We start from the raw sequence: 19,038 nt of genomic DNA on the forward strand, positions 1-19,038 counted from the left end.
GAAGAATGATTCATGTTTAAGTTCCATGTTAACGTAGTGTAAATGTCAAATTCCTCGAGGTCTGGGGTGAATTGGGGTGCTCCATTTTACAGTGATACGTCATCATCAACATCAATGGATAGCCATAAGCAGTAACCACTGCACATTTTCCTTTACGTTTCAGGGCTCAAAGAAAGACACAACAACAAATTATCTGGTGACAAAATATAATTGATGAAATTAGACTACTCATCTTTGAAATTTGAAGATCTTTCTTACGATCTTTACTTTTTTTATCTGGGAAAATGCAGCCATAGTACAGTACATCATTCAAAAGAGGGTCTGAAATACAGTATTAGATAGTTCTTGACAGGGCCATATCTCTTTATATGGCTCTGATTCTTGATAAGGTCATTTAAGGTATCCTAGCAACCTGACACAATGAAAGAATTGATGGAGTGAACACAAATGTCATTTTTTAGCCTTTATTGTCCATTAGCCAAGTGGAATTATGCATAAATTACGTATATACACAGTAGACCTTCAGAATAGACTCGAAGCCACTAAAGCAAACTGCTAAATGTCAATTTCTTCTTCCAGTATAAACACAGAGATGTGCCTGCCCTTGCAGATTATAACAAACCCATCTGTAACAAATGTACAAATTGATCTTGATATAGATATAAATGAATTAGAAAAAAGGCAGCTTGAAGTGTTTGGCTATCAGGGTATAAACATTTGATAGATACATTACTGTAAATACAACAATATGTTCAGGTATTGGTATACTTCTCTCTAAAAAGACTAAACATATCCCAGATCTAGTACTCTGAGATACACCTGTGGCACATGGACAGTCTGGTAACCACAGAAACCAGGTGGGTCATCTCAAAGGGTCAGGGGGGCGGGGCAACCAAACATATGACATCATCAGAAGGGGACAGCAGTCTCAGATGATTGACAACATTAGGTGTTCACACTGACTGACATGCTCAGGTACAGGAGTGTTTCTTACATTCAAAAGTGCCAACATCATCACTGTACACGAAACACACAACTACTCAAATACTTAAACATAACATTAAAGTAAATTCTACACAATATGTATTTCAGTGAAAACAGTGAGAGAAAGCTTTCAATTCAAACCTCTATCTGTGTCCTACAAATTGATGTTGTGGAGTTGAGCGAAAATCTAACCAACACTTGTTTGTGAAGACACTTATAAAAAGTTTGGCTTTAAAACACATTAAGGCCTTGAAGTAAAAACATTTGTTACAGACAAAAGTGTTGTGGGACAAATCACTATTCAGCATGATACACTGAGTGTACAAAATATTGGGAACACCCCCTTTTGCCCTCAGAACAGCCTCAATTCGTTGGTGCATGGACTCTACAAGGTGTTGAAAGCGTTCCACAGGGATGCTGTCCTATGCTTCCTACAGTTGTGTCAAGTTGTCTGGATGTCCTTTGGGTGGTGGATCATTCTTGATACACACAGGAAACTGTTGAGTGTGAAAAACCCAGCAGCGTTGCAGTTCTTGACACAAATCGGTGCGCCTGGCACCTACTACCATACCCAGTTCAAAGGCACTTAAATATTTTGTCTTGCCCATTCACCTCTGAATGGCACACATTCACAATCCATGTCTCAATTTTCTCAAGGCTTTAAAATAATTATTTAACCTGTCTCCTCTCCTTCATCTACACTGATTGAAGTGGATTTAACAGGTGACATCAATAAGGGATCATAGCTTTCACCTAGATTCACTTGGTCAGTCTATGTCATGGAAAGAGCAGGTGTTTCTAATGTTTTGTGCACTCAGTGTATATTTGTATAGAAAACATAGTGTTTTTATCTCTCACCTTTAGTTATTTTATTTGTTAAGCACTTTGAAATGCATTCTTTGTAAGAAATGTGCTATATAAATAAAGTTTGATTGAAATTCCAGAGATTCTAAATGCCACGCAAACGTGTTCACATACTACAGACAGTCTAGTAGCAATGTGCAACTATCAGTTATTGAATGGACAATAATAATTATGAGTGAATAACAATAATTATAATAACACATTACAGATAGTGGCAAACTGATGTTCTGTATGTCTTAAAAATAGGGATATGTATTTTGAGTGGAGGCAATGCATTTCCAACATGAAATGTCATTTTCCAGGGAGTCCACTAGGTCTCTACAGCTTGAAATGTAATTTTTCAGGGAGTCCACTAGGTCTCTACAGCTTGAAATGTCCTTTTTCAGGGAGTCCACTAGGTCTCTACAGCTTGAAATGTCATTTTTCAGGGAGTCCACTAGGTCTCTACAGCTTGAAATGCCCTTTTTCAGGGAGTCCACTAGGTCTCTACAGCTTGAAATGTCCTTTTTCAGGGATTCCACTAGGTCTCTACAGCTTGAAATGTCCTTTTTCAGGGAGTCCACTAGGTCTCTACAGCTTGAAAGCTGTAGTAGTCTTTTCCTCCTCTTACCATGAAAGCCCTGGAGGCCCATAGATTCTCGGTGGCATGTTCTATTACTCCTCTGGGATCAGATTCCACCATTGTGGTTTGCCATTCCATGGCCTTTGTAGCTGTGATGTAGCTCCTGTGGGGTCCGACTGTAGACCCATGTGGGGTTTAAAGTTCTTATGGTTTAACAGGACCTGTGGGGTTTGTAGTTCTTGTGGCTCAGCACGTCCTGTGAGATCTGTGGGATTTGTAGTCTCTGTAGCTCAGCAGGTCTTGTGGGACCTGTTGGTTTTGTAGTAACCAGTAGATGTGCAGGACCTATGGGGATTGTAGTTCATGTACTCAGCAGGTCCTATGGGATTTATAGTTCCCTGTAGATGTGCAGGTCATGTGGAGTCTGTAGTTCCTGTGGAATTAGTAGTTCCTAGTAGATGTGCACATCATGTGGAGTCTGTAGTTCCTGTGGGATTAGTAGTTCCTAGTAGATGTGCACGTTCCGGCTCATATCCTGCCTGTGTCTTGGTCCTTGTCCTCCAGCAGCTCAATAAGCTGAGTGAAGCTCTGCTTCACGGCATCTATGTTGTCCACTGAGCTGCCCTCTAGAATCCAGCTCTTCCCTCGGGCCAGGGGCTCCAGCTCAAAATACTTCTTTATCTAACAGAGAAACAGACAGAGAAGGAGAGAGACAGAGTTTTAACACCATCATTTCAAGTCACATATCAACAAGACAGAGTGAGAGAGAGATAGGGGGAGAGACAGAAACCAACAGAGAGAGGGGGGGGGGGGGGGGGGGGGGAGTGAGAGAGAAACCAACAGAGAGAGAGCGAGCGAGAGAGAGAGAGAGATTGAGAGCGAGAGAGAGAGATTGAGAGCTCAGCAGTTTGGACACTTTGAAAAACACAACAGTGAATAAATATCTGTAACGTTATCTCATTTGGTATTTCCTTCTTGATGCGTGGGTGTACGGCATAGTATAAGATAACTGATTTTGTCTAAATAGTTTTCATTCCTATGTAATTACACCAATATCTGCCAACACTTGCATTCCATCTAACAAGAGCCAAGTGGAGACCACAAACTAGGCCAAAGTTGTACAAAGAGTGTCTAAAGAAATGAAGCAATACAACTACGTCCAACCATGGAAGCAGGTCCCATGTTGGAAGTCTGCATGAGAGCACAACAATACCAGTCAATCCTGAATCAAATGGGAGAAAGGTTACCCTTGTGATTTCTACGAACTCCTAGTTGAGCTTTAGTACACACAATTTTGAAAAAAAGAACAGTGTCCAGCTATATCAAAATGTTGAAAAAGACAAAAACACTGCCACAATTCTCTCACTATAAAAACCTCCAACTTCTGCTAACACTGACTCACATTGATAGGTGGTCAAGCCATCATAGCAGACAGTTTCTGTGAAGATTTACTACTTGGTACCAGGCATCCCAGTAATATATGGGAGCCACACAGGACCACTTATATATGGGCCAGCAGGCCTAAGGCCATAGCGGTCAGTCTCTGTGGTGGTTTCCTACCGGGGGGGATGAGGCGAAGCCAGCCAGGCCATAACCATATAAATAGAATGAGGGGCTTTTCCATTCTACTAGTTCTATTTCTAGAGCCATAAGTAGGGCATCAGACAGTTTCAGTGAGGGTTTACTACCAGGGTGATGTAAGGCCATGCTGGTCTCCTGGCCATCAGACAGCGTGGTGACAGAATGCTACTTGTTGCCCTCTCCGGGTAATAATGATCTGAGAGAGCAGAGTGGTGTCTGGAGAACCTTGACCTTTGACCCCACACCGGCCAAGAATAAATACCTGGCAAAGCCCCCCGAGTGTCAGGTCAGGACTCAGAGGAGTAATCTTTCACATTCGGAATACTACTGGTCTGGATAGTGGATGCTATAGCAGGGTCGTGGTATGTAGGGCAAGAAAACACTTAGAAACGGAGTGAAACGAGGAGGTACTAAATGCTTGTTTTAATTTTTTCATGGCAAAATGTTTTGCTACGGTGTGCACTAAAGAACATGACTCAGCACTTGGATAAATGGAATAGGAAATGAGGTCAAATAAATAAAACAAACCAATTTGAGTAAACAGAGTCTTAACAGTTAACTTTTCCAACAGATTCTGTCCATCTGTGTTTAAAGAGGAGAGTCCAGTGTTTGGCTGTGTGTGCCTGTGTGTCTGTCAGTGCCAGTCAGTGGGGACAACATCCTCTTCTCTGTGCAGACTGAGGAGGGGGGAGATATCATGTTCAAACCCATTTAGAGAATAGGACTAGGGAGGATATCATAGGATACCCTAGGACACCACACCGCACTGATGGCCAAACCGACAGGAACAAGAGAGACTAGAATCTGCACTGACAGGCTGTAAAAAGCTGGAGCTGCCCTTGCCTTTTTCTTTCAGAGCAGAAAGAAAGAGAATAAATAAATAATCAAACAAAACATCCTTTGAGCCAAAGCTCCCATAGCATGCCAAGAATGCTGATTAAGATTTCCCTGTCTGGGACTTCATCGCTCGCTGCTATGAAATTACACAATCCTCCCTCCTCCAAGAGAGAGAGAGAGAGAGAGGCAGAGAGAGAGAGAGAGAGAGAGAGAGGCAGAGAGAGAGCGAGAGGCAGAGAGAAAGAGAGAGGCAGAGAGAGAGGCATAGAGAGAGAGAGAGAGGCAGAGAGAGGGGCATAGAGAGATAGGCAGAGAGAGAGAGAGAGAGAGAGAGAGAGAGAGAGAGAGAGAGAGAGAGGCATAGAGAGAGAGAGGCATAGAGAGAGAGAGATGCATAGAGAGAGAGAGAGGCAGAGAGAGAGAGAGAGAGGCATAGAGAGAGAGAGAGGCAGGGAGAGAGAGAGAGAGAGAGGCAGAGAGAGAGAGAGAGGCAGAGAGAGAGAGAGAGGCAGAGAGAGAGCGAGAGAGGCAGAGAGAGAGCGAGAGAGGCAGAGAGAGAGAGAGAGGCAGAGAGAGCGAGAGAGGCATAGAGAGAGAGAGAGAGGCATAGAGAGAGAGAGGCAGAGAGAGCGAGAGAGGCAGAGAGGCAGAGAGAGAGGCAGAGAGGCAGAGAGAGAGAGAGAGAGAGGCAGAGAGAGAGAGAGAGAGAGAGAGGCAGAGAGAGAGAGAGGCAGAGAGAGAGAGAGAGAGAGGCAGAGAGAGAGAGAGAGAGAGAGAGAGAGGCAGAGAGAGAGAGAGAGAGAGAGAGAGAGAGAGAGAGAGAGAGAGAGAGAGAGAGAGAGAGAGAGAGAGAGAGAGAGAGAGAGAGAGAGAGAGAGAGAGAGAGAGAGAGAGAGAGAGAGAGGAGAGAGAGAGAGAGAGAGGCAGAGAGAGAGAGAGAGAGGCAGAGAGAGAGAGAGAGAGAGAGAGGCAGAGAGAGAGAGAGAGAGAGAGGCAGAGAGAGAGAGAGAGAGAGAGGCAGAGAGAGAGAGAGAGAGAGAGAGGCAGAGAGAGAGAGAGAGAGAGAGGCAGAGAGAGAGAGAGAGAGAGAGAGATAGCAGGAACAGGCTTGGAAGGCACCACAGCTTTTGTCTATTGTTTTCCTTTTTGTGTGTGTACTCTGTTTGTGTGTGTGTGTGGTGTGTAACAGTGGGATGAATGTTGATGAAATTAAACATGGAGAAAGCAACAAGTCTATGAAGAAGGAGAGGTTAGAGGTTCGTGGCTAGCCTGGCTAGACTGATACAGTACAACAATCCACTGTCTTGTGGAAGAGGCTGACACAGCAGAAACATGTCCATTCCTAGTCTATCTCTGCTGGACATCTCAACGGGGTCATGATGGGCAAGCTGGTAGCCTCACTTGGCCCAATTTAGCCTACATGTAGGCTGAGCTAGCTAACGCAAGACTTTGCTAACAAGCTGGGGGAGAGACATTGGTGGGACAAATCAGTAAAATCAGAGGGTTTCCCTTCCCAGACTGGGATTACCTATCAGGTATTCTTGTGCACCAGACAATCGATGTGCTCAATTAGCCTGTGGACGAAGTTACCTGTCAGGTACATGAGTTTCTCTCTGATGGACGTCTCAACAGGGTCATGATGATGGGAAAGCTGGTAGCTTCGCTTAGCCTGACTTACATGTAGGCTGAGCTAGCTAACACACGACAAGTAGAGGTTGCGAGGCTAATAAGATGAAGTAGATGTGGGAGGGTCATTCAGTGTGAGCAGCAGATAAAGGGTTGAAGGCATAGAAATAGAATGATTAGAACGGGCTTGGAACCTCTAACCCTGGTAATTTGACTGGTAAACTCATTGGTACACTCACAATGGCTGCCTCGAATTGTGATGCAATAATTTCCATGGTAATGTAGAATGTTCCAGCAACTGATGCTGGATTACAATGGTACTGTAGAATGTTCATTAACATTTTGCTAACTGATGTGGCTCATGCAATGGAATGTATTTTTTGTCATGTCAGTTGAGTTGATTCAACAAATCACAGCACAGATTGATGGGTACACTTCCTGCTTTTACTTCCTGCTTTGCTCCAATGGGAATACTCACAATGTCTGCCAGTCCACCCATTATGCCATCATTGACTTGAATGGGGACTCCTGTTCTATTCACTCTATTTCTATGGTTGAAGGTTTGACTCTACGGTCCGTGGTGGTGTGACCTATATGTCATACAGCTCCAGACCAACCTGCTCAAAGCATCATTTTTCAGGGCTGTCAAGATAAAAAATCGGATCAAGATCAAGTCTGATTAAAAACGGTGTGAGGCTGGGAGCTGAATCCACAGTAAGACAGTGTTAGCCAAAGGAAGGGCCATGTGCTTTAAACATAATGATCAAAGGGGTAAGAGTTAATTTGAGGAAAGAGAAACTAAACTCTTCCAAAACATGATTGTTCCTCCCGTGGTGACAGTTCACAACTGCTCAAATCCAGACCTGCATCTGGAAGACAACAGGGTCATGTCCAGTATACAAAATGTTTTGAAACAGGAAGGTATTACCTAAAGCTGTTCCATAAGAAACGCTTGTTTTCTTTTTCCTTGTCAAATCAAATCAAATGTTATTTGCCACATGCGCCGAATACAACAGGTGTAGGCTTTACAGTCAAATGATTACATACAAGCCCTTAACCAACAATGCAGTTTTAAGAAGTAAAAAATAGATGAGTGAAAAATTTAAATAAAAAAGAATTAAAGAGCAGTAGTAAAATAAAATAACAGTAGGGAGGCTATATACAGGGGGTACCGGTACAGAGGCAATGTGCGGGGGCACAGGTTAGTCGAGGTAATTACATGTGGGTAGAGTTAGTGACTATGCATAGATAATAAACAGAGAGTAGCAGCAGCGTAAAAGAGGGGGTGGGGTGGGGTGGAGAGGGGGGACAATGCATGATTAGCTCTTCAGGAGTCTTATGGCTTGGGGGTAGAAGCTGTTAAGAAACCTTTTGTACCTAGACTTGGCGCTCCGGTACCGCTTGCCATGCGGTAGCAGAGAGAAGTCTATGACTAGGGTGGCTGGAGTATTTGACAATTTTTAGGGCCTTCCTCTGACACCGTCTGATATAGAGGTCCTGGATGGCAGGATGCTTGGCCCCAGTGATGTACTGGGCCGTACGCACTACCCTCTGTAGTGCCTTGCGGTCGGAGGCCGAGCAGTTGCCATACCAGGCAGTGATGCAACTAGTCAGGATGCTCTCGATGTTGCAGCTGTCTAACTTAATGATAGTGTTGGAGTCGTGCCTGGCAATGCAGTCATGGGTGAACAGGGAGTACAGGAGGGGACTGAGCACGCACCCCTGAGGGGCCCCCGTGTTGAGGATCAGCGTGGCAGATGTGTTGTTACATACCCTTGCCATCTGGGGGCGGACCGTCAGGAAGTCCAAGATCCAGTTGCAGAGGGAGGTGTTTAGTCTCAGGGTCCTTAGCTTAGTGATGAGCTTTGAGGGCACTATGGTGTTGAACACTGAGCTGTAGTCAATGAATAGCATTCTCATGTAGGTGTTCCTCTTGTCCAGGTGGGAAAGGGCAGTGTGGAGTGCAATAGAGATTGCATCATCTGTGGATCTGTTGGGGCGGTATGCAAATTGGAGTGGGTCTAGGGTTTCTGGGATAATGGTGTTGATGTGAGCCATGACCAGCCTTCATGGCTACAGACGTGAGTGCTACGGGTCGGTAGTCATTTAGGCAGGTTACCTTAGTGTTCTTGGGCACAGGGACTATGGTGGTCTGCTTGAAACATGTTGGTATTACAGACTCAGTCAGCGACATGTTGAAAATGTCAGTGAAGACACTTGCCAGTTGGTCAGTGCATGCTCGGAGTACGTGTCCTGGTAATCCGTCTAGCCCTGCGGCCTTGTGAATGTTGACCTGCTTAAAAGTCTTACTTACATCGGCTACGGAGAGCGTGATCACATAGTAATCCGGAACAGCTGATGCTCTCATGCATGCTTCAGTGTTGCTTGCCTCGAAGCGAGCATAGAAGTGATTTAGCTCGTCTGGTAGGCTTGTGTCACTGGGCAGCTCGCGGCTGTGCTTCCCTTTGTAGTCTGTAATAGTTTGCACGCCCTGCCACATCCGACGAGCGTCGGAGCCGGTGTAGTACGATTCAATCTTAGTCCTGTATTGACTCTTTGCCTGTTTGATGGTTCATCGGAGGGCATAGCGGGATTTCTTATAAGCGTCAGGGTTAGAGTCCCGCTCATTGAAAGCTACCCTTTAGCTCAGTGTTGATGTTGCCTGTAATCCATGGCTTCTGGTTGGGGTATGTACGGTCACTGTGGGGACGACGTCATCGATGCACTTATTGATGAACCAGTGACTGATACTGATGTGGTGTACTCCTCAATGCCATCAGAAGAATCCCGGAACATATTCCAGTCTGTGCTAGCAAAACAGTCCTGTAACTTAGCATCTGCGTCATCTGACCACTTCTTTATTAACCAAGTCACTGGTGCTTCCTGCTTTAGTTTTTGCTTATAAGCAGGAGGATAGAATTATGGTCAGATTTGGCAAATGGAAGGCGAGGGAGAGCTTTGTACGTGTCTCTGTGTGTGAAGTAAAGGAGGTCCAGAGTTATTTTCCCCTCTGGTTGCACATTTAACATGCTGGTAGAAATGCGGTAGAACGGATTTAAGTTTCCCTGCATTAAAGTCCCCGGCCACTAGGAGCGCTGCCTCTGGATGAGCGTTTTCCTGTTTGCTTATGGCCTTATACGGCTCATTGAGTGCAGTCTGGCCCCGTGTAGCTCAGTTGGTAGAGCATGGCGCTTGCAACGCCAGGGTTGTGGGTTCGATTCCCATGGCGGGCCAGTATGAAAAATGTATGCACTCACTAACTGTAAGTCGCTCTGGATAAGAGCGTCTGCTAAATGACTAAAATGCTAAATGTCTTAGTGCCAGCATCGGTTTGTGGTGGTAAATAGACAGCTACGAAAAATATAGATCTCTTGGTAAATAGTGTGGTCTACAGCTTATCATAAGATACTCTACCTCAGGCGAGCAAAATCTCGAAGACTTCCTTAATATTAGATTTCGTGCACCAGCTGTTGTTTACAAATATACACAGACCGCCACCCCTTGTCGTACCGGAGTCAGCCGTTCTATCCTGCCGATGTAACGTATATCCCGCCAGCTGTACGTTATCCATTTCGTCGTTCAGCCACGACTCGGTGAAACATAAGATATTACAGTTTTTAATGTCCTGTTGGTAGGATATCCGTGATCGTAGGTCGTCTATTTTGTTTTCCAATGATTGTACGTTGGCTAATAGGACTGATGGTAGAGGCAGATTACTCGCTCGCCGTCGGATCCTTACAAGGCACCCCGACCTACGTCCACGATATCTCTGTCTCTTTCTCATGCGAATGACAGGGATTTGGGCCTTGTCAGGTGTCTGTAGAATATCCTTTGCGTCCGACTCATTGAATCAAAAAACGTTGTCCAATCCGAGGTGAGTAATCGCTGTCCTGATCTCCAGAAGCTATTTTTGGTCATAAGAGATGGTGGCAGAAACATTATGTACAGAATAAATTACAAATAACGCGAAAAAACACACATAATAGCACAATTGGTTATGGGGCTGTAAAATGGGAGCCATCTCCTCCGGCGCCATTATAATTGTGCCCTACTAAACATGACCCTGAAGTAGCTAGTAGAACCAGTCACTTCCTGTTCTGCTCAGAGAGTACTGTAGGTTTTATATGGGTATAGGTATAGGTATGAAACAGGGTGCTGACTGACTTCCTGTTTAACTATAATGCTTAGAGTGGAGGCTATAGATCTGTTTAAGCCTTTCCTCCAATGCGTCTTGAGAGGGAGGTGAGGAATTGAGGAATCAAGGACTGGAGGAATCAAGGATTTGACCTCAAACACTTTGACAGAGTCTGTGTATTGGTACCATAGGGTGCTGCTGAGTGACTCCTGTATAACCCCTTGAGTAGAAACAGGGGCCTCCCTCTAAACAAGAGACCTGTTTCCCAACAGGCCTTGAGGGGATGTGGAGGAGGCAGCAAAACACCCCTGGTAGATTTACAGTAACTCAATTTTACAGGGGGCTACGACTACGAGCCGCCTGAACGGGCTGACAGCAAACATCTGGTCCTGAGGCTGGAGCTGGACTGGGGAGCTGGGCTGGGGAGCTGGCAACATGCCATGTCTTCAGCAGTATCAGTGGAAAGGAGAGGGCCCCAGACTCCAGCCCTCACAGGTCTCCCTCCTTCCCTTCCTCCCTTACCCCCCTCTGTCCATCCATCTATTCATCCATACATTGAGAAATATACACAAGGCTTCACAAAGAAAACAACCCATTGATTGACAGGTGACCCAATACTTTAACACCAAGATACTCTGAAATCTACCAATCAACCTGAAGGGGATTTACGCACTCACACACACAATTGATAGAGGTAAACCTTTTTAATGGCTTACATTCTACATAACTTTCATAGTCATGGGAGACCTTTCCAGGACCGTTCATATTAAGTGGAGGCTGATGACAGCCACAGTAACATGCAATATTTGACTCAATATCTCATTGATTAGGGGAAATATAACCAGGAAAATCATTTAAATCCGTAATACTGTATGAAAACATCTCAGAAAAAGAACTTCAGCCCTCCAACAACACAGCTCGATCTGAAAAGTGAGATTCAATTCTGATGGTCTGACGTACCTCTCATATTTCAGACCGAGGTAGCTCCAGTTTTGTTTAAAATATGTGAAAATCCGGACCGTTCCAAACCAAACCTCCTGTAAGACCTGTAACCTCCACAAACAAGCCTTGGGATCGTCCCTGCTATTTCCCCACAGCAGTGGAGGGAATAATATTTCATGTTGGAGCAGTAGAGGGCCAAGCATTGGGGATTCCTCAGCGGTAAAACATTCTCCATGAGGTAGCTCAGTAACCAACGCTGAGCCAAGACCTGATTCACATTTTAAAACAGCAGAGAAGCACACTAATATTCTAACAAGGCCTGTGTGTAACTTGTTCTGTATGTACATTGAGCTTCTTATACATTACTTATGCACCATTTAAATCAAATGACATATACATACATTTTGCATAACAGTTTTCACAGAGCACTGGGAACAAGGCCTGGATGAATTAACCTAGGTCGCCTACGTACGTAGGTACTATGTACTAGTACCTACACATGCCTAGATATAACGCTGCTTTTATACATGACTTATGAACCATGTCAAATCTAATGTAAATACTGTAGATGAACAGTTTGCATAACAGGAAACGTCCGAGGAGCACTTTACTCTTTTCCTCTCTCATTCCTTCAGTCTCAGTCTCTTTCAAAATGGCAGATTGAGGGTCTGTCCCAAATGTCACCCTATTCCCTATATAGTGCACTACATGGTCCCCTATGGGCCCTGGTCAAAAGTAGTGTGCTACATAGTGTGCCATTTGGAATGCAGTCTGAGTCTAAAGTGAGATGTTATGTGTGAGTGGGGTTGAGAGGCTGTGATAGCCCGTGAGCCCCGTGAGTAACAGTGGCCAACATAAAGCCCACCTGAGATAAAAGGCCCCATCTGGTGCCATCATTCATTTACATTAACATTTTACATTTTAGTCATTTAGCAGACGCTCTTATCCAGAGCGACTTTACAGTTAGTGAGTGCATACATTTTTTTTCTCAAACTAACGTCATGACTAGTGACGCCACTCCATTATGTAAGGCTGGTGTGTGAGTTCTGGCTGCTGAGTGGAGTGGATGGCTGGGGCTGGAGTAGGTAGTCCATAACTCACACACAGTGTAATAGACTGGGTCCGGCTGGCTGGTCCCTCAGAGGCTTCAGCGCCAGAGGGCCAGAACAACTGAAACACATTGGGGTGTGGCAGTAGCCTCCATCGGTCGGGGGCCACAGTCTAGGGTTGTGTACCAAACGGTATCCTATTCCCTATATAATGAAATGCTTTTGACCAGAGCCATTTGGGACACAATCTAGTACAGTTAGACACACATCTTGGAGCAGAGGAGGTTGAGGCTCCCATCTAATACATGCTACAGCAACACACTCCCTCCAGGGTTGGCCATCAGACAGAGAGGCCCCTGGGAACACAGGAGCTACTACAGACCTCAATTATAAACGCATGTAGTTCTATCCTTGTGATGTACTTGTCTATTAATGTTATGTATTATGTCATGTTTTATGTGGATCCCAGGAAGAGTAGCTGCAGCTTTAGCATTAGCTAATGGGGATCCTAATAAATTACTAAATCGATATAAGCTACACGCACACGTCATATGCGCAGGCACACACACACACATTAATAAATGTACATGTTCCATTCATCCATCCATGCACACACACACACACACACACACACACACACAATGCCGTGCACCCAGTCACAAAACCAGACTTCCCACTCAGACCTGGAAATCTAATTGGTTAAAAATACCTATTGGTGAAAGTTGTCTACTCTACTGCCATGAAAAGAAGTCTAGCTAGTAGTTAATGTGATTAGTCTGCATGCTCTGGCCAAATGGGATCTGGCCAGACAGGCGCGCACGCACGCACACACGCGCACACACACACACACACACACACACACACACACACACACACACACACACACACACACACACACACACACACACACGGCGTAGTGAGATAGATGTCAGCAGGCTGTCTGGATCTGGGGCTGTCTGGCCGGTGAAGACAGGGTCGAGGGACAGAGGGCCCGTGTTGTTCCTGTTACTCGAGCATCGTGGGTAAAGAATGTTGAACTGGACTGTCTGTCTGCAATAGGTGAAGTTTACACTTAGCCTAATGTGGGTATGCAGGATGCTGTTGGTTTGAGTGGCTGTATGCAATACGTAGGCGTACATTAAGCCTGGTGGGAGGAAATATTATGCATGATGTTGGTTTGAATGCCTGTATAATTCTCGGAGACATGATGACGAGATGTATACAAATCAGCCATGAATCCACATATACAGTACCAGTCAAATGTTTGGACACACCTACTCATTCAAGGGTTTTTCTTTATTTTTACTATTTTCTACATTGTAGAATAATAGTGAAGAAATCAAAACTACGAAATAACACATATGGAATCATGTAGTAAGCAAAAAGAAAGTGTCAAACAAATCAAAATATATTTTATATTTGAGATTCTTCAAAGTAGCCAGCCTTTGCCTTGATGACAGCTTTGCACACTCTTGGCATGCTGTCAACCAGCTCATGAGGTAGTCACCTGAAATGCATTTCAATTAACAGGTGTGCCTTGTTAAAAGTTAATTTGTGGAATTTCTTTCCTTCTTAATGCGTTTGAGCCAATCAGTTGTGTTGTGACAAGGTAAGGGTGGTATACAGAAGATAGCCCTATTTGGTAAAAGATCAAGTCCATATTATGACAAGAACAGCTCAAGTAAGCAAAGAGAAATGACAGTCCATCATTACTTTAAGACATGAAGGTCAGTCAATTCAGAACATTGAGAACTTTGAAAGTTTCTTCAAGTGCAGTCGCAAAAACCATCAAGCGCTATGATGAAACTGGCTCTCATGAGGACCGCCACAGGAAAGGAAGAACCAGAGTTACCTCTGCTGCAAAGGATAAGTTCATTAAAGTTACCTGCCTCAGAAATTGCAGCCCAAATAAATGAGTTCAAGTAACAGACACATCTCAACATCAACTGTTCAGAGGAGACTGTGTGAATCAGGCCTTCATGGTCGAATTGCTGCAAATAAACCACTACTAAAGGACACCAATAAGAAGAAGAGACTTGCTTGGGCCAAAAAAACACGAGCAATGGACATTAGACCGATGGAAATCTGTCTTTTGGTCTGATGAGTCCAAATTTGAGATTGTTGGTTCCAATCGCCGCAGAGTAGGTGAACGGATGATCTCCGTATGTGGGGTTCCCACCGTGAAGCATGGAGGAGGAGGTGTGATTGTGTGGGGGTGCTTTGCTGGTGACACGGTCTGTGATTTATTTAGAATTCAGCATGGCTACCACAGCATTCTGCAGCGATACGCCATCCCATCTGGTTAGCGCTTTGTGAGACTATCATTTGGTTTTCAACAGGACAATGACCCAACACACCTCCAGGCTGTGTAGGGGCTAATTGACCAAGAAGGAGAGTGATGGAGTGCTGCATCAGATGACCTGGCCTCCACAATCACCTGACCTCAACCCAATTGAGATGGTTTGGGATGAGTTGGACCGCAGAGTGAAGGAAAAGCAGCTAACAAGTGCTCAGTATATATGGGAAATCCTTCAAGACTGTTGGAAAAGCATTCGAGGTGAAGCTGGTGGAGAGAATGCCAAGAGTGTGCAAAGCTGTCATCAAGGCAAAGGATGGCTACTTTGAAGAATCTCAAATATGTTTAACACTTTTTTGGTTACAACATGCTTCCATATGTGTTATTTCATAGATGTCTTCACTATTATTCTACAATGCAGAAAATAGTAAAAAATAAAGAAAAACCCTTGAATGAGTAGGTATGTCTAAACTTCTGACGGGTACTGTATGCATGAATGCATACTGTAAATATAGTGAAGACCTATACGTAATGTGTGTGTATGTCTGTAAAGGCATATGTCTCACACACACACACGTCCAGCCCGTGGGACAGCAGCAGTCTAGACAGTACTAGCTGCTACAATGCCAAGGTAGATGTGACACAGGTGGCGTTGGGGACAGCAACAAAAGGAGCCAGTGGGTTCAGGCTGTGTGCGTGCGTGGACCTGGCCAGTCCAGACAGCCCCTCTCTGTGTGACCAACAGGCGCGGCGACCTTTCTCCCAGAATGGGAGCGCCACACAATGGCGTCTGGAATCCTCTCCCTTAACCTCTCTTTTTCCCTCTTCTTCTCCCCCCTCTCTCTCTCTCTTTCCCTCTCTCAGGGCAGACAGAACGTAACACACCCCAGGACATGCCACTGTCACAGTCCTGCCTCTGTCTGTCTGTGAGACACACAACATGGCCTTTGTCTGCCGCCTCTCAAACACATCTTTCAATAAGAGGAAAGAAAATGTCCAGCCTCCCCAAAAAATAATTGTCTAAATGATCGAGCCTGAACGCTCTCGCTCTTTTCTTCCTCTCTCTCCACTTTCTTTCTCTCTCTCTCTCTTTACATCTCAAGTATGGGTACTATTCACTTTGGGCAGTGCCTTTACACCTACGTTGATCGGATCATGCTCTATCTTTACAAGTAATCACTCACCTGCAACAGTTTTACGTTCAAAGGGAATACGAGTATCTCTGTTATGCTACACTTCCAGGTACGAGCGCCTAGGGACAGAGAACACACCAGAAGGTCCCTAGATAGATTATTATCTGGACGAGGTCTTCCTCTACTAGCGGCCCCATGTGTTGTGGGTTTCCTAGGCATCCGTCTCTATCAGTCAGTCATAACTCTATTAGGTGCAGATGCTGGGTAGGGATGCTCTGTCTAGTCTCTCAAGCCGAGGTAATTCTATTATTATTCTAAATTACCAGCCAGCCAGATCAGGGACAGGAGGAAGGGAGATGGGGGAGGAGGGGTGAGACCCCAGCAGATTATTTTAAAGGAAAGGCATTGACCCCCATTACTGCACAGAGGGAGGGCAGCCTCCCCAGACAGGGGGAGACGGGAGACGGGGGGGGGGGGGGGGGGGCAGTAAATTACCCCAGATAGTCAAGCCTGGGCTGGGTAGAGTTTCAGCTGCCACGGGGGTTAGTTATGGAGAGAGTGGAGGCTTAAGGGCACCGCACATCAATAATCAAAGAGCAAAAGCCTTTGTTTTATAATGAGGATAAGAGCACAGAGGTTTACTCACCAACTGTGCATGTGTGCTCATGATGTGCATGGGGGGAATGCATGCACACAGACAGACACACACAGTACACACCCACACACAGCAGTACGTTGAGGAGGCGGCAAGGTGATACTCTTTCTTACCACAAAACATCAGCATACGTTTTACCTAGAGCTACGAGGGACTGCCAAGACATGTTGCCTTGCCTTGTTGTCTTGTGCTTCAGACAGAGAAAGGGGTGTCACTGTTCCTGTGTGTGCTTCCTGCGGCATTACCATCCATGGTGGTTCTTCCCGACAGTAGGAAGTGTCATAGGAGAAGGATGAGGGGGGATACTGACAGACAGAGGAGGGAGGGAGGACGTGGGTTGTTGCTGTGGTTTGGTGTGTGGGGTTTGGTGTTCCTCCTGCTGATCAGACACCGGCCTTGGCACCCATATTAGGCGTCGATGCCAACGTCGCCTGAGTGAATTCCCATCCCTCTGCACAAAACAAACGGGCCCGTTGTGGTCGGAGTGGAGAGCGGAGGGCGTGCTGTCTGTCGGAGTTGCTGAACACAGGGACAAACAAGGACACAAACACAGATTCCAACAGACTCCACAGGCTCTGGCTGGGCCCTCCCTCTAGACCGGAGTTCAAGCACTATTAAACATAATTTTAAATACTTTTGCTGTGCTCGATTGAGCTTGCCTGCTGTAATAGAAAAGTCCCAAAAACGCCAAACCCGCCTACCAGTGACTCCAAGCAGGCTAAAGAAAACACTCAAAGTATCTGAACGATTTCAAATAGTATTTGAACCCCTGTCTGCCTCCCTCCACAGTGTTGTTGGCCCACTGGAATCCAGAATCCAGAACATTCCACTTGAGATTCAGGAGGAAACAAGAGCAGGTTGATTCCAGACCCAAATTATTTTCCTTCTGAGTCAAATACCTACCTACGCCTACCACCCGTGGTGCAGACTGGAACAAATGTTGTGGCATATCATATTTGTTTCTTATCTGTCGTAATATCAAATGAAAATTCCAACAAAGTATGAGAGAACGCTGTGACATTTTTCATTAAAAGGCTTGAGTTTTGAGTCATGGAAGGATTCAACTGAGTTACTAATGTATGCCATTCCCTTAAAGCATTTTCATGTGAATTTGCTCAGTTTCAAAGTGCTATATTTTAGTTGATGGTAAAACCAGCTGCCCTCAGTCACCAACACTCTCAAACAGACTCAATCACACACAACTTTTCCATATTAAAAATATTATAGATTTCTTTGTTGATCCTCCTAAAAAAAACTTGCTTTTGTTGTGTCCTTCACCCAAACATTCACAAGAAAGTGGTTCTCCAAGTGGCTCTGTTAGCTGTGATACCGTACCTCCTTTATCTGCAATATAGATGCATCTGTGGCCATTGTGAAACTCACACTGCAAAACTCATCATTCTTGAATATACTGTACAATGAACTGTATCACAGTGAATGATTTACATTAACTTCCCATTTGTGTGTCATCCCTTCCCTACACATCTTCATGGTGTTGCACACTGTAAACACAGCACAGATTTTCTGTGTTCAATTGTCTGTATGGTATTAAAATTACAGTGGCTCTCCTCATTTCTTTCCAGTCTCCATCCCTTAGCTTAGGCCTTCCCGTCAGTCCTCTTAGACCTGGGCTCCATCTCAATAGTCTACAGTGTATTCCTCTTCTTGTCTCCTTATCGTCATTTGCACTGATTGGAAAAGATTTGACAGGTCAAATCAAATTGTATTTGTCACATGTAACGGGTGTAGACTTTACCGTGTAATGCTTGCTTATGAGCCGTTTCCAACATTGCGGAGTAAAAAAGTAATACAAAGAAAAATTGTAACACAAGAGGAATAAAATACACAAGAATACAGTGGGGAGAACAAGTATTTGATACACTGCCGATTTTGCAGGTTTTCCTACTTACAAAGCTTGTAGAGGTCTGTAATTTTTATCATAGGTACACTTCAACTGAGAGAGACGGAATCTAAAACAAAAATCCAGAAAATCACATTGTATGATTTTTAAGTAATTCATTTGCATTTTATTGCATGACATACAGTGGGGAAAAAAAGTATTTAGTCAGCCACCAATTGTGCAAGTTCTCCCACTTAAAAAGATGAGAGAGGCCTGTCATTTTCATCATAGGTACACGTCAACTATGACAGACAAAATGAGAAAAAAATATCCAGAAAATCACATTGTAGGATTTTTTATGAATTTATTTGCAAATTATGGTGGAAAATAAGTATTTGGTCAATAACAAAAGTTTCTCAATACTTTGTTATATACCCTTTGTTGGCAATGACACAGGTCAAACGTTTTCTGTAACTCTTCACAAGGTTTTCACACACTGTTGCTGGTATTTTGGCCCAGTCCTCCATGCAGAAC

The 19,038-nt window shown here is 44.6% G+C and overlaps 1 protein-coding gene across 2 annotated transcripts in view; it reads right to left on the bottom strand.

Moving 5' to 3' along the window:
• Positions 1–450: 450 nt before the first annotated feature.
• The window catches only part of LOC311127569 (ADP-ribosylation factor-like protein 15), an 82,347-nt gene continuing 63,759 nt past the window's right edge, over positions 451–19,038 (bottom strand). For both annotated transcript variants that reach the window (XM_084159386.1, XM_084159385.1), the window contains exon 5: positions 451–3,091. In XM_084159386.1, the coding sequence (XP_084015512.1) occupies positions 2,939–3,091 (153 nt within the window). In that variant the 3' untranslated portion in view covers positions 451–2,938. The remainder of the gene's footprint in view (positions 3,092–19,038) is intronic.

Source organism: Coregonus lavaretus (assembly GCF_964263955.1).
Source record: "Coregonus lavaretus genome assembly, chromosome: 4".
Lineage (NCBI taxonomy): Eukaryota > Metazoa > Chordata > Actinopteri > Salmoniformes > Salmonidae > Coregonus > Coregonus lavaretus.